Below are 14,781 nucleotides of genomic sequence, written 5' to 3' on the forward strand. Positions count from 1 at the left end.
GGGGGAGTCAGTCATGTGACTTGCCTTTTGGGGGGCCCCCACAAGGCAGTGGGCCCCCAGACAACTCTCTCCCCTTGCCCTATTATAGTTACGCCCCTGCATTAGACTGTTTCACACTTGAGTCTGCCTAAATTTAAAATAATAGTTAATCCCTCAACTTTAAAGCAATGTCTGACAACATATGAACAAGTGTTCAGAAAAGCTATATTTTAAGTCTTGCAACCAGTGGTTTCCAAACTGTAGCTCAAGAGCAGTAATGCAATGCAAGAAACAAATGGCTCAAGGTTAATGCCGGATTTTGTATAAACACTTATGCTTGTCCCATCTTCTCAGATTCACACTGGGAAGAAAAGGGGCAGTTCTCACTTTAGCTGCTAAACTTGTGTTTTTAAGATTAGGTTGTGTTTGGTTGGGTGTGGCTGCCAACTTTAGCCAATGAAGATCAGGAATCTTGTGAGGTATCATAGGCTCCCCTATGATTACTGGACTGCAGTGCCTGACATTGTGGGCAATTCCTCACCCACTGTTCTATGGGACATAGAAGATGAGGGAGCAGGCTTTAGCTTTTGTTCGCTGAACTCCTTGATGTGAAAAGTGCAATAATTTCAACATCTTCCCTTGTGCACCATGTTGAATAATAATCTTCAAGCCAATCATTATTAATAAGTCATTTTCAATCCTAATTTGATCTTTCAAGGGCCAATACACTCTGAGCTCGGGCTTAACTTGTTCCTGCTTCTGTGACCAGTTATTCTCAGATTCACTGAACCTTAACACTGAACCTTAAGACCTTGAAGAATTGGGTCAAAATTAGTACACTCTTGCAACTGATGGAGTAATTGGTCACCAATAGGATCAGTCTCTTTAAGCCCATTAGCAACCTTCTCATCTAGGTCTACATCATCATAATCATCAGTCTACAAGTTGGATGGAGCTGCTCTCAACAATGTGTAAGCTATAAATATATCCTTGCCCTTAGTATAAACAATACGTATGTCATATTTTTGAAGCTGCAACAGCATCTGTTGTAGTCTAGCTGGAGCTTGTCCAATGAGTTTAGCAAATATGGCTTCCAAGGGCAATGGAATGTTTCCAGACCAACAAAACAAAACACCACAAAGATAGAGAGCTAGATTTTTCATTACCATTGAGTTCTCCATGTTCAGTGAATATTTGTGTGTGGAGGAGCATTTTTTTAACATGAGTCCTCAGCTGTACTCTAAGGCGGTACAGCTGAGACATAGGTTTACCACCCAGTGACATGGATGAGACCATGGACCAGGCTGGTTAAGCAAAATAAGTAGGTGTAATAGTAGTTGGGAGGGGAGATATAGAAAAAGGGAAAGGAATGAGCAAAGTGAAGGGAGAAAAAAAATCAAATGTGGTATGAAAAGTCTGTTGAAGAAAAAATAAGAAACAGTGCTGATACGCATGTATCAACAAACCATACTGAGCTTGCTGGTATAGTTTTCAACCTCTAATGCTGTAAAACAGCGCATGGAGAGAAAAAAAGCTAGGGCTTCAACTTACAGTCCAGATTCTACCAGGTCTTCCCTTACCTCTTACTCACCTATGAATGTAGGTTATATAGTTATACTTTTAAAATACCAGTCTATATGTATTAAAAACCCATTTTAAATAAGAGGCTAAAAATACAGTATTGGCTGAGATCCAGACTAACATTCTGCACACAGACAAAAGTTCCATGTGAGCACCAGCATACTGGCAAAAGATTAGTCTGATTGTTGACATATATTTATTTTATTGCAATTTTTTAATCCCTCTTTATACCTTCTCCAGGAGATGCCCAAAGCATTCAACATAAATCAAATTTAAGAATCTCAAATAAATCAAATAAAATAGTTTCAAGACCACCACACAAACATTCTAAAAGACAGAAATACAGCACAAACCACAAAAATAAAAGGCTTGCTGTAACAAAAAGGATTTTAAACTTCAAAAACACCAAAGAGATGAACTTCTCATGGCAGGGTGTTCCACAAGCTGGGTGCCACCACAGAAAAGGCCTTTTCATGAGTCCCCATTAACCTCACTTCTTGCTCACTCCTTGCCGGGAATGGAAGGTTATCTGGAGATACACTATATTATAATAAAAAGTAAACCATATGAAGACAATAAAAATACTTACAAGTTTTTAATGTCTACAGCTCCACGAAAAGCCTTCCTTGGAATGGCATGAATCTGGTTTTCACTGAGGTCCCTAAAATAAATAAATAAAAGGAATACACTTAACTTTGGTAGGTTTCCACACTTTTATATAGCATACAAAGGATCTCCTGTAAAGGAATATATTTTAAGAACAGGTATTTCAAGTTAGTTCAAACCACTGTAATTCAATCTCCATTCTAAATTACACACATTTTCTTAGAATAAAGTACTTGTTATCAACTACAAAGAAGGAATCACTTAAGCTATACAGCAATGAAGAGTTCCTTTCCAAAAAAGCTAGTGTACAGCATTCCAGGTAATCCTTAGCTAGAACTGTGGTTTGAAACAATTGGCCACTTTTAAAGCCTCTCAGGTTGCTTGGGTTTGAATATGAAAACTTTACTATACTTGTATTCTATCAAAGGAAGGCCTCAAAAAACTTCTTTAAAAGGGCAGGGGACACACATTAAAACTGGATTGAAATTAATTTTAAGTTGGCAGAGTCTCGATGGTTAGGTAGACTTGGTTAAACAAAAGAAGCAGGTAAACAGGAGAGGGGTGAAATCACATGGAAGTGTTAACACACACATCAAATTCTGTGTAGGTTGCTTGCCTCTCAAAATATTGCATCTGCCTAAACACATATGAGTACCTGGGGACACATATCCAGATTTCTGAACAGCAGTGTGCACCTTTATGGTAAATGTTGTTACAAGTCAAGTTCAATTATTATGAGAGTGTGTCACTGCATACTACAGATAACACATATACAGGAGAATCTCTACATGCAGGGGTTCCGTTCCTTGGCTACTGCCACAAGGAACAGATCCGTGTGTAATGAGGCATTTGGGCTAGGGGGAAAGGGGGGGGGGGTGAGGCTCTAGGGTGGAGGAAAAAAATTTTAAGTGTCACAATGGCCTCAAAATGACCTGAAATCTCCCAAATGACCCAAAACTCACTGTGGTGTGCTACACGGGCCCCCAATGTGCCAAGGGCATTCCAAAGAGCGAAATACTCCTGAAAACTGTGAAAAATAGTGGGGAAAGTCCATTTTAAAAAAATAAACAAGCCACAAAATTGCTCGACCTGGGCTCTGTGAAACAAAAGGCGTCCAGAAGTGACCTCCGCGGTCACTTCCGGCCCTCTATCTACTGCAGATACGTGTTCACAAACTTAGCTACCTCATTGCTCACCCTTCTAAATAATGTTGAATAAATGAGTTGAACAGCACTAATCCCTTAGGGTTCCACTTACTTGCCTTCCTTCCACTGTGAAACTGTTCATTTAGTCCTATCTTCTGCTTCCTATTCTTTAACCAGTTACCAATTGGTAAGATTTTATTTATTCATTTATTCATTCATTTAATTTCTATACCGCCCTTCCAAAAATGGCTCAGGGTGGTTTACATTAAAACAAAACAATTAAAATCAATTAACAATTACAAACAGAGACTATAACACACCATGAAACAATTAACAGTTAAAACATTTAAAACCTCTGGAAAACAGGTTACAGCAAGTTAAAAACATTTACAACAAATTAAAAACCCTGGAAGGCCAGTCCAAACAGATAGGTTTTGAGGGCAATCCTGAACGCCAGTTATGAATTCAAATTATGGATTTCTACAGGGAGTGCTCTCCACAGTCCAGGAACAGCTAGAGAGCAGTTGCAGCTAGAGAGCAGTCATCACCAGATGTGCCGGTGGTAACTGGAGACAGACCTCCTTAGTGGGATCATGCAGAAGGAGGCACTCTCTAAGGTAACCTGGACCTTAAATGATGACCCATGATGCGAAGGTTACTAAGGAATGTTTCTCAAGATCTTTTTGCTGGTCTGAGTATTAGATCGTCCTATACACATGCTTATGGACTTTCTTGGAGAATGCTGATTATGACGTTGCATATTTTTTTGTTAGAAGTTTAGCCATTTCACATTTGAGTTATTTAAAAATTCACAGGTGAATGCCAACTAGCCTCAGTGAGCAAGCTGTAATTTGAGTTTGAAAATTAAAATATCAGAATACTGAGAACCCATTCAGGAACAAATGCTTTCTGTTATTGTAAACAGAGGTTCAGTACTCACATAAGACTTCAAATACAGATATCCCTTGACCCATTTAAAGGTTTTCCAGCCCAGCCCATTCACTGCTTTGAGCAGTATAGGGGCTCTGCTCTTACTGCTAGCTAAAGACTCTGCTACAGCCCTTTCCCCAAGCCTCTTTTCTTAGCCACCAGCTTGATTTGAGCGAAATCTCACACAGGGCTACAATAAAGTAGTCCTCCTTCAAGGCAGTGGATTGAAACCATATTACAGTACTAATAAGGTGGCTTCAAACAACTGCTGGCAAGTTGAAAATGGGAAAAATGTTGGGAATATATTCGAAACTGAGGGCATGCACTCTTGGCAGGTGCGCTGTTTGAACTTTGAACCCACTCTAGTCTGGTTCCCAAGATTCTCTGTCAGACATTCTCCTAACTTCCATAACCAATATTTAAATTCAGGGAGAGAACTTCAAGATAATGTTGGACAGAGAACATGGGAACGGACCTGGGCAGGTTTGGACATCATGCCTGCCAAGAACACACACTCTCAGTTCCCAATATACTTCCACTTCCCCCACTTACAGATTTGCTGGCAGGCATGCCAGTGGCCCACAGAATCTAAACATGAGACTATGTCTTTCTCCCAAACCCAGCTATAGAGTCAGACATAAATCCCTACTACTTTGTTCTCACTTCACACTATTGACAACCTGATGCTCCTGCCTTTAAACAATTCACAGTTGCTTTGACTACACTTTTTAAAAAAAAGCTATAGGGAAATGATGATTTTTTTAAAAAATGGTTATTATATCCTACTATTGGGGGGAGGAGGAAGTCCAGTGGACCATCAAATTCAAAAGGATTTTTCCTTTTCATCCTTTCCCACCTAGATACCTCATTCAATGTTATATACTAAAACATTTGAAGTTATTTTTAAAACTTTGAAATAAGCATTACACACAGGTGGGGGGCTCTTTGGACAGGACTTCTGGACAGAAGTCTGGTCCCTTATGCCCCCTGGGGTCTCCAAATCCCCATCTTCTTGAGGCAGCCCAAGCATGACTGTGAGGGACAAGAGAGACTGCAGCCCAATCCCCTCCCCGCAGCAGCTTCATGAGCTCTCCCAACCCTACCATCAGCTCTTCGGCGGGGCTTCCAGAGGACTTTCTGATTCTGCTGGCAGGATGTAGGCAGCGGAGAATAAAGGAGACAGAGTGGTGGCCTGTGCACACCACATTCTCTGGTTTGCTCTGGGTTGGCTTCCCTGGTCTCCTGTGCTAAGCCTGTGTCTGCCTGGAACTTCCCCCCCAGACTTAGTACTGGAGCTACTCTGGTTCCTCACCCCCCCAGGGCCCCCAAATCCCCATTATTGTGCTGTGGCCCGAGCAGGACTCTGGGGACAAAAGAGGCTGCAGCCCAATCCCCTCCCCACAGCAGCTTCCTGAGCTCATTTCCTTTTTGTGGTTATCCCCCCACTTTGAATATTTATGGAATGGCTTGTCATAGGGCTTTGACATTAGACACAGAGGTAGGGCATTTTGGGAGGGCTCCGCATATTGAATTTGAAATGCATTGGGCAATCTGTTGGTTTTTAATACTTTTTGAATTTAAAACACACAGTCCTATAAGTGGCTTATTTCATGACAGAAAATTTCAAAAATTTCTGGAACTGAAGGCCCCTCCCCCCAATACCATCATTCCACCCCCATACAAAAGAATCTACCGTTTGCCTTCATAAAAGAGAGTAAAGCACTCTCCTTGATCCAAAAACTTGATCCTGTCACTGGGAATCACAGCATTCTGTCACAGTTTTGAAAGGCTTTGAGATGGAAACTGAAGTCCTGTTTCTTGCTAATGCAGACTAGGGTAATGAGAAGGCCCAGCTCATGTGGGATAAGCTTCACTGAGCTTAAAAATGGCCACTGCACATACTCAAATGGCCTCTGCGAGACCCAAGTCTAGATTTTTCCCTGATCTAGGGAGTCAGAAGAATGCAAAGTTCTTGGCAAGGGACCCGAGCATTTAAAAACCAGATATAAATGGCACAAAAGTAAGTGGACAAAACATCTCTTAAAAACACAATGTTGGTTTAATATCTTGTAAGCTGGCAAAATGAAGGGTGAGGGGAAGAAGCAAAGAATAAAATGGAAATATTCACTCACATGCTGTTTAATTCTATATAAAAAGCTCTGTCTTTATCTGCATATTTGTCAAGCTATCTGATTATAAGGTTTGTGGGATTTCAAACTTGGAAAGTGCCTGCTTTTAACTTGTGTAGTGCTTAAAAAAAACCTCATAAGAATTCACACCCAGAAATGTTGCATTTGAAATGTATTGCCATCTTTGTGTTGTGCAGTCTTACCATATTGAGAAATGGCTTTTCTTTTGAAATAAGTGGTTAACGTTCTGCAAATTATTCTCTTCAATTTAGCTGAGTTGTACTCTGGTTTTTATTGCCTGTGCACATGCAAAGTAGATTTGCTCAAGTTTCCTTGCCTTCTAAAAAAGTTATATTTTAGAATGTCTTTTTTAAAAAAATCAATGCAACTCCCTTTTTACTTTGAACACAATTGTTTTTAAAAAGACACATTGAATAGTCATGCTGTGATTCTGATTGACTAGTGCATTTGATAAACTAGACATAAAGTTTACTGTCCAGTCTGCCTGTTGGCTGCCTCTTGAACAAGGGAGGTGTAACTTATCCAAGGCACCATATTTGTGTGCCTACTTGGTTCATTTATGGCAGAACTCACTTTTGAAAGGGTTGTAATGCTATGAAGGTGGCTGGTGTCCTCCATCCAATATACACTATCACAGGCCATATGCTCTTACTACCTTAGTATCTGTCACAGCGACAGATAGGAAATGGAATATGTGTGCAATAGAATTGGGTTTTTTGTTTTGTTTTTACCTTTAGACCCAGGAACGTGAGGGGATGGGGCAGGGGCAACTTTTTACCAAACCTTTGCAGTGTGGCAGAGACAGAAAATTGGTAGATTATTGTTATAAATTATTTCTCTCTCACATACATACAAACACCATTTTTCTGATTCGAATATCACACTGTTTTGCTGTTCTGTGGCTAGTTGCAACTTCCACCTTCTTCCTGATCAGGCTGCTGGATCCAAGCCTATTGTAAGCTGTTGGATAATTTCAGATTGTTTGGGGCCCCTAGGATTTTCCATTGCAACCATCTCCCTTTCAGGCTGTTTGGACATAAAAAAAACCATCCCTGAATTTCTTGGAGGCAGCAACCTGTAGTGAGGTGTGCTGAGGTAGCAGAGCATTTGCTAGAGAGAGCTTTTACTGCTTAGCTCTATGGAGGCATGCCCAGCACATGGATGTGCTGCATTTCCTTGGGAAGGCAACTGGCACATATGTGCTGCATGTGTGGTTGTATGTGTCTATGCATGTATGTGTTGCTTACAACCTGTTTCTCCTGAAAGTGTCTGAAATTGTATTTTTGAGCTGATATTATGGTAAAGTTATCTGAAACATGGGTGTCAGATGTTTGGACAGGGGCCAATATCAGTGCTGGTCCTTGGCATTATTTTCCCTAGATACGCCTCTGATAAAATGGCAGAAATACCAGAGCTTATTCAAGATTAGTTGTTACACACATTTGGGCAACTCTACAAATATGTCTTTACCAAATGACTAACATACACAAATTTAAAAAGTGTAAATGAACACACATGGTATAGTCCTGTGTGTGTGTGTGTGTGTGTGTGTGTGTGTAATAAAAACGTATGTGTAGTATAATATTAGTGAATCACATGCAATGCACCAGCTCTTAGCAAATGAACTCAGTTCTGCATTGCGGCTATTTTATTACTCACCGACAAAGTTGAATATGCCATTTACCTCACAAAGCACGGAGTGCTATTATTTTAATTGTATAAATGGAAATTGCTATGTGGAATAACTATATCATGCACTGCTAAGGTTGGCTCAGGGTTCTTTTTTCCTGTATAGCTAAACCATAATTTACTTTAAGGCAATAAATCTTTGGTAGAAGGCAAACCTGCTGCTAAATTTAATTATCAGTAATTTTATTTTTCCTCCATGGTTTAACCTCTCTTAGAGTCTGATCAGAAGCATCATAAATCTATAATGCCACCCAATACGTTACAGAAACTACTGAGCATGGAAGAAGTCCTTAATTTCACAGGTAAGAAGCAGAAATATAGAGGTGAAGAGGATGTCCAGAATTATATGCTTTGAACAGTTATCCTGGTACAACAGGATTAAAAAAAATGAATGAACCACCAACTACACCTACATTAACTAGTCCAATAAAAACATCAAGTTAAAACTAGGGGGAAAAGGAATCAATGTGCAACAGCTAACTTTCAAAACAGTTGCTGAAGCTCTCCTCACGGTCAGTTTTTATTCGCAAAAAACTCATTAAAGCATCACAGTTGGTCATTGAAGGCTCCAAGTTGGATTATATGGAAGAAGGCACCTGAGATAGTTCCTTCACAACCTTAGACAACCAGTAGCCACTGTGAGGACCACAGTTCAACACCCCTGCCCTAGTTTTTGAATCTCAACTGACGTTTAACTTCCCTCATGTTCATCAGCACACTGTTTCACTGTTTGTCAACATTATTTTTATTGTTTGACTCCACAAATGTTCTTGTGAACATTTCTTAATATCTCAACAGCTTATAATACATCAGCTAGAACAAAACTGATTATGGTCTATAATAAAATTGTAGAGAATCACCACATATTATCAGACATACATAGAAAATGCAATGAGTACTTTTAAAAATATTTAATTTCTTTTTTACAATGTTCTCTGTCTCTTGCAGTGAAGTGAGTTCACATGACAATGAGTGTAAGCATAACATGGAACTATGATGATTATCCTGACTTACTATGACATCCTGCATCTCAGGAGTTGTGCTCCCTCCCTCCCTGCCCGTACAAGTGTTGGAAGAATTCTTCCTCTGATTCTGGTTAAGAACAAGCCAGGATCACTCTTTTTCATTTGAACTAAGTGATCCTGGCTTATTCTAACCAAAGTACTATAATAAGCCAGGATCTGAACCAGGAATTAACTCACAATGAGCATTCTTGGCTTGTTGCTATCCAGAAGAAAAACAGAATTCTTCTGAGTCTTACATGAGCAGTGAGGGGTGTGTGTGTGCACATTTCCGTGTAGATTGGAGACATTGCACAAAGCCAGGATATAATGTTAGGAACATAGGATCATAGGAAACTGCCCTATACTGAGTCAGACCATTGGTCTATCTAGCTCAGTATTGTCTTCTCAGACTGGCAGCGGCTTCTCCAAGGTTGCAGGCAGGAATCTCTCTCAGCCCTTTCTTGGAGATGCCAGGGAGGGAACTTGGAACCAAGATGCTCTTCCCAGAGCGGCTTCATCCCCTGAGGGGAATATCTTGCAGTGCTCACACATCAAGTCTCCCATTCATATGCAACCAGGGCAGACCCTGCTTAGCTATGGGGACAAGTCATGCTTGCTACCACAAGACCAGCTCTTCTCTCCATTATATTATAATATAATGTTATGTCTTAACTGGATCAATATATTGATTGCTGCTGGTATGAACAACAATTGTAATAACTGCAACAATGAAAAGTGTTTGCCCACTTTTAGATGGCAAAATGCAGTCCTTTATATGGCTTTAGCTTACTTCAGACCTTGCTAAGAACACTACATGTTTCAGCAGCTCTGTTGGCACTGATCTGAGAAGGGGGGTGGGCACTCCAAATGTTGTTGTAATGGGCAGAAAGTGTTTGGGCAATGGGAGCCGAGCCAGTTATGGGGAGGAACACTTCCATTAAAGCTCTTCCCTACCCCCTTTCCAGTCTTTCTCTCTGCCCAAGCTATCCTGGTAGCCAAGTCAATGCACCACTGAGGTGTGGATGCTAATGATAGGTCAGTTCAGAAGAAAAACAGCTGCCATCCATTATTTGATCCCGGATGAAGGGGCTGATAGAATTTGCATTATCAAGATCCGGCTGAACAAGGCACAAAATGTTGACCTTTATAGATTACTGTAATGTGTTATATGTGGAACTTTTAAACCTTTGAAGAAGGTTTAGTAGCTTCAACTTGTCTAGAAGATGATGGCCAGTTTAACAGGAGTCGCACACTGAACATCCCTCACCTGTGCGAAAAAAAAATCTTCACTAGTTGCAGTTTGTTTCTGGGCACAAGCCCCATACAGGAGAGCTATTTGTGTCCTGCTCTGTAGCTTGGCTGAAGCAAAAAAACAAAGTGGGCAAACATAAGAATTTCCTAGAATGTGTGTCTAAGGCTGGTGGTTGAACATTTTATTTCTGCCCTGAAAATAAGTGCCTTGCAATGCACCATACATCTGCTCAAACCAGTTTAACTACATCTAGCATGTGTCTGTCTTGAGAATAATAGAATAAAACACAATCAGAAGGCAGTCCTGAAAAGAAGGAAAAAGAACAGAAAGACTGAAACTTTGAGGAAGAAAACTGGTTTTAAAATGTTCATTAAGGGGGCTTACATGGAGCATAGCATTAGTTTCCCATGATGAAATATATTTGGAATAAAACAATTCAAAATATTCATATTAGTGGCTGAAATTCTAATCTAGAGTGGAGTGTAAGTGTAAAGTGGCAACTTTCCCTCCCGTCTCTCTTACTCACTGCTGCTTATAGCTGACTGATTCTGAGAACCCCAAACTGGAGTGCTGTTTTGCCTGGGGAAGAAGGTTGGGATACTGGAAATAATATGCAATTATTTGATTGTATATTGAAACTAGTTATAAAGAGGATGGTTGGGGCTGAAAGGCTCCTTTTCAGTTATGAGAAAGACCAGCTGTGAGTGGCTGTCATCTAGTGGCCAGATGCAACTCTCAAGCATCCAGGTAAATTATCGTGTAACAAAACAGATGCATGGCAGTAAAACCTTTATAGTCACCTTACAGTGACTCTGGTCAGGAAAGAAACAGTTAAATCAGTTTAAATAATGAATCAGTTGCTGCTCCAGAAAGGATAAGTGTGGACATGGGCAGCCACAGGAATTTTTCCAATAGAAGGGGACACTACATTCATAACATATATATAAACACAAATCTAAATACATAAAAGGCCATGAATCTAGATGGCAACTGTCCCTTACCCCTCACCCAGCAGATGCCCATGTCTCTAGGTCAGGATATGTTGGGAGTTGTAGTCCAGCAACATCTGGGGACCCAAGGCTGAGAACCTCTGCTCTACATGCAGTTTCAGAATGCAAATTTCCCTTTTGTCCAGAACTATGCAGAATTTTAACATGCTTAATAAAAGGTTAATTTAAGTCTAAGCAAGGTCTGTGTATCTGCCAACCAACAATCCAAGTACACCATGTGTTGTAACACATGTGTTACAACAGGTTACACAGAAGTACTCTTCAAATCAATCTAAGTAGGCACGTTGGAATTAAGTGTCACATCCAGGAACAGTGTTTACTCTGTCAAACATTACAACTCTCTGCACAGCAGCAATTGTGAAATGGTTGTTAAGAGGAAACTAGTTTGCGGTTGAACTTTAAATGTTTGTTTTACACAAACAAATTTTTAGAAAGTTAGGGACAGGGAGAAAATACAGAATCAATTGTCTGCGAGATTGAATGACACATGATGGATTTTAAAATTACATGAGAAATATATGGTAGTGGATAGTTGCATTGGGTTTTTTATTCGCAATTCTGAACAACTGAAACAGGAAATGGTCTGTTTTCTCTGAACTATTTAAAACTGTTATTTCTCACAGAAAGCATGTGTGTCCCTCTAATCCTGTAAATAATGCAATTATTAAGCACTTAGAGAGTGCACATCATCCACCCAGGTTCCACACATCCCTAATTTAAACTGTAATCTGAACAGTGATTCATAATCAAGTCACTTAGCCAGTCCATTAAGGACCTGATTGCTTAATAGACAGGGTGGATTCCTGCATCATATGGAACCATGGAAAGTAGAGCTAATTATTAATCCACAGTCGTGGGTTTAGACATCATGCAGGATGATTAGGTTAGGGCAAACCAAAAAACTTCAAACATTGGATTCAGACAGTGGTTTGATTGCCCCACATAAACCACAGTTTGTTAACTGACATTAGTCTAGACTTTCCTATGTAAATAATAGGAAATCACTTTGAGAAATTTGGTTGAAGATTGGTATACAAGTATTTGTAGTAATAGTATAATTATTTGCCAATCCAGTTCATCACTATCCTACATACTCATTTCCTAAGTAGAGAAACTGGACTGAACTTATCTTGTTCCTTTCTTCATCTACTATCACTGAAGCTGTTGTAGTGGAAAGAGCAAAAAGTAAAGTCAAGGTAAACTCTCTGCTTCAGAAAAGGCTGTGTAGAGTAGCAATATTTGCCCATCCCAAACTCACTAGTAAGTGATTAGCTGTGCTGGCCAACTCCCTCACTTTCCTGAAATCCTTTCTGGCACACAGGCAGAAGACTTAGGAGAGAGAAGTGGATCTTCTCTCATTTGCACTGGGATATGAAGAGGGCAAGAAGAGTGAGAGCTCTCTCCTACTGTTCAAAAGGAATTCTTGTCTCTTATCTTAAAAAAAAGAAAGGCATTGGAAATGAGAATTCTGGAATGGACATCTATGTGGTGCTAGGTGTTCTGATTGCCAGAAAGCCAACAGTACAGTACTCACCCCTGGTAAACTGGCAAGATGATTTGTGAATGCCTGCCTAAGAAGAAGTTAAGACACACTTCCCTTCCCCAAGGCTGTATTTGGAACAGAGGAGGAACCAGTGATTCTTCCTCCATCTAAATGGAGCAATGTTTTGTGGTTCCTGGGGAGTTCTGTGTATGTTATGGGTAATATGCAAGTTTGCTCCCACAACAATGTTGTCTTTAAGGGCATCAATTTAATTTTTCCCATAGGAATGAAATGGCAGCCATTCACATTCATAGGAGAAAGTTAAGGAGTGCTCTTGAGAATATCATGGATGTCTGGGTTATACCTGTTTCATATCCCTAGTGACCCAAGCTCATGAAAAGCATGATGCATACACACACACATAATAGCTCCTGATCATTTGTATTAACTCATACACAATAACATGTAACACAACACAGTACTTTCCCCCTCCTACTGGTAGTAGCCCAAGCCTATCCAAGCACTTTAACAGCCGCAGCACAAACCTCTGTGTGCAACACAACCCTTGAAGCCTCATCCTCTGTGCAAGTCTGTCCACTGTCCTGCTCAACTTTAAATAAAAAACATGGGATAAAACCCATACTGCAGGTTATGCTCAATATAAGAGTAGCTGAAGGAACACATTTATCTTAGTGATCATTTGATTAGAATATCAACTGCACTAGGGCAGGTTTTCGAAGCAGGCAAAAGTATCTCCTAGCTCCTTAGACCCAACTGATCATGTTGTCATTGTTGAGATGCAGCTCCTGATGGCATTGATGCTTAGTACCAGCAACGCTATTGACCACTGGGGGTAGAGATAGTGAAGGGAATCCCCTTTCTGACTACACTTTCTCTACTCTACTTCCCCTTTGTTAGACTGATAGTCTCAGGTTTCATTCTCTCACCTGAGAAACAGAGTTCCTCTTCCTTTCCTGATGTAGCAAGCAGCTAGGCATGCAGACCTTATACATCTCCTGGATGGATTTCATAAACAAACTCCTTTACTTATAAATTCAACTCCATGTCTCCAGGCAAAATTAATTTATCAGTGCTCTCCTTACTTGTGCAATATCTGTGGGTGGGAAAGAAACATGATCTGCCCTCCGAATTGCTCCATTAGTAAAATTCCCCTGCTAACTGAGCAAAGAGGCACCTTTTTAAGTGGTGATTTTCTTCATTGAGCAGGGGGAGAGAAAATGGTCCTATACAACCGTAGCAAAGCATCCCTCCAGTGGCTGTGGCTGGTGTCTATCTTATGTTTGTTTTTAGACTGTGAGCCCTTTGGGGCCAGGGATTTATTTATTTTTATATATATATATATATATATATATATACACACACACACACACACACACACACACACACACACACCGCTTTGGGATCTTTTGTTGAAAAGTGGTATATAAATATTTGTAGTAGTAGTAGTAATAGTAAAAATCCTTTTGCAAACTACTTCTGTTCAGCATTCTGTGATTCATAATCCTTAAAATGTGGGGTAATGCTCCTGGGGGGGAGAGAGTCAACAGGAGGGGTGTGTGTGCCCAGTTTCGGGGAGGTTGAGGAGTCCGCAACAGGCACAGTCAGATAGTTTCCTCTAGCAGTAGGGTTTAGCACTGAAGTCTCAAAACTTGCTATGTTAACTATGGAAGTGGAAGAGATGCAGGTGATACATGGAAACTCTGGACATACTAGCTTTCACCCTCCTGGCACCTCCTCTGGCTGGTTAGTTCTAGGAGGAAGTATGAGTTGCGCTGCTCTAGCCCTCTTCTAATGCCAGTGTTGAATCAGTGCTCCAGTCAACAGCATGGAGTAGCACTATGTGTCAACATTTTGCTAGCCAGCCAAAGAGTCAAAAAGTCAAAGAGCAAAGAGTCAGCAGGCAGGATAAGTTAGGAATTCAAAAAGTTTGA

At 40.4% G+C, this 14,781-nt stretch overlaps 1 protein-coding gene across 8 annotated transcripts in view; it reads right to left on the reverse strand.

Annotated features, from left to right (window-relative positions):
* SLIT2 (slit guidance ligand 2) overlaps positions 1-14,781 on the reverse strand; it is a 426,589-nt gene that overhangs the window by 176,455 nt on the left and 235,353 nt on the right. For all 8 annotated transcript variants that reach the window (XM_053253821.1, XM_053253820.1, XM_053253817.1 and 5 more), the window contains one exon: positions 2,150-2,221. In XM_053253821.1, coding sequence (XP_053109796.1) covers positions 2,150-2,221 — 72 coding nt within the window. The remainder of the gene's footprint in view (positions 1-2,149; positions 2,222-14,781) is intronic.

This window comes from Hemicordylus capensis, chromosome 5 (genome assembly GCF_027244095.1).
Source record: "Hemicordylus capensis ecotype Gifberg chromosome 5, rHemCap1.1.pri, whole genome shotgun sequence".
Taxonomy (NCBI): domain Eukaryota; kingdom Metazoa; phylum Chordata; class Lepidosauria; order Squamata; family Cordylidae; genus Hemicordylus; species Hemicordylus capensis.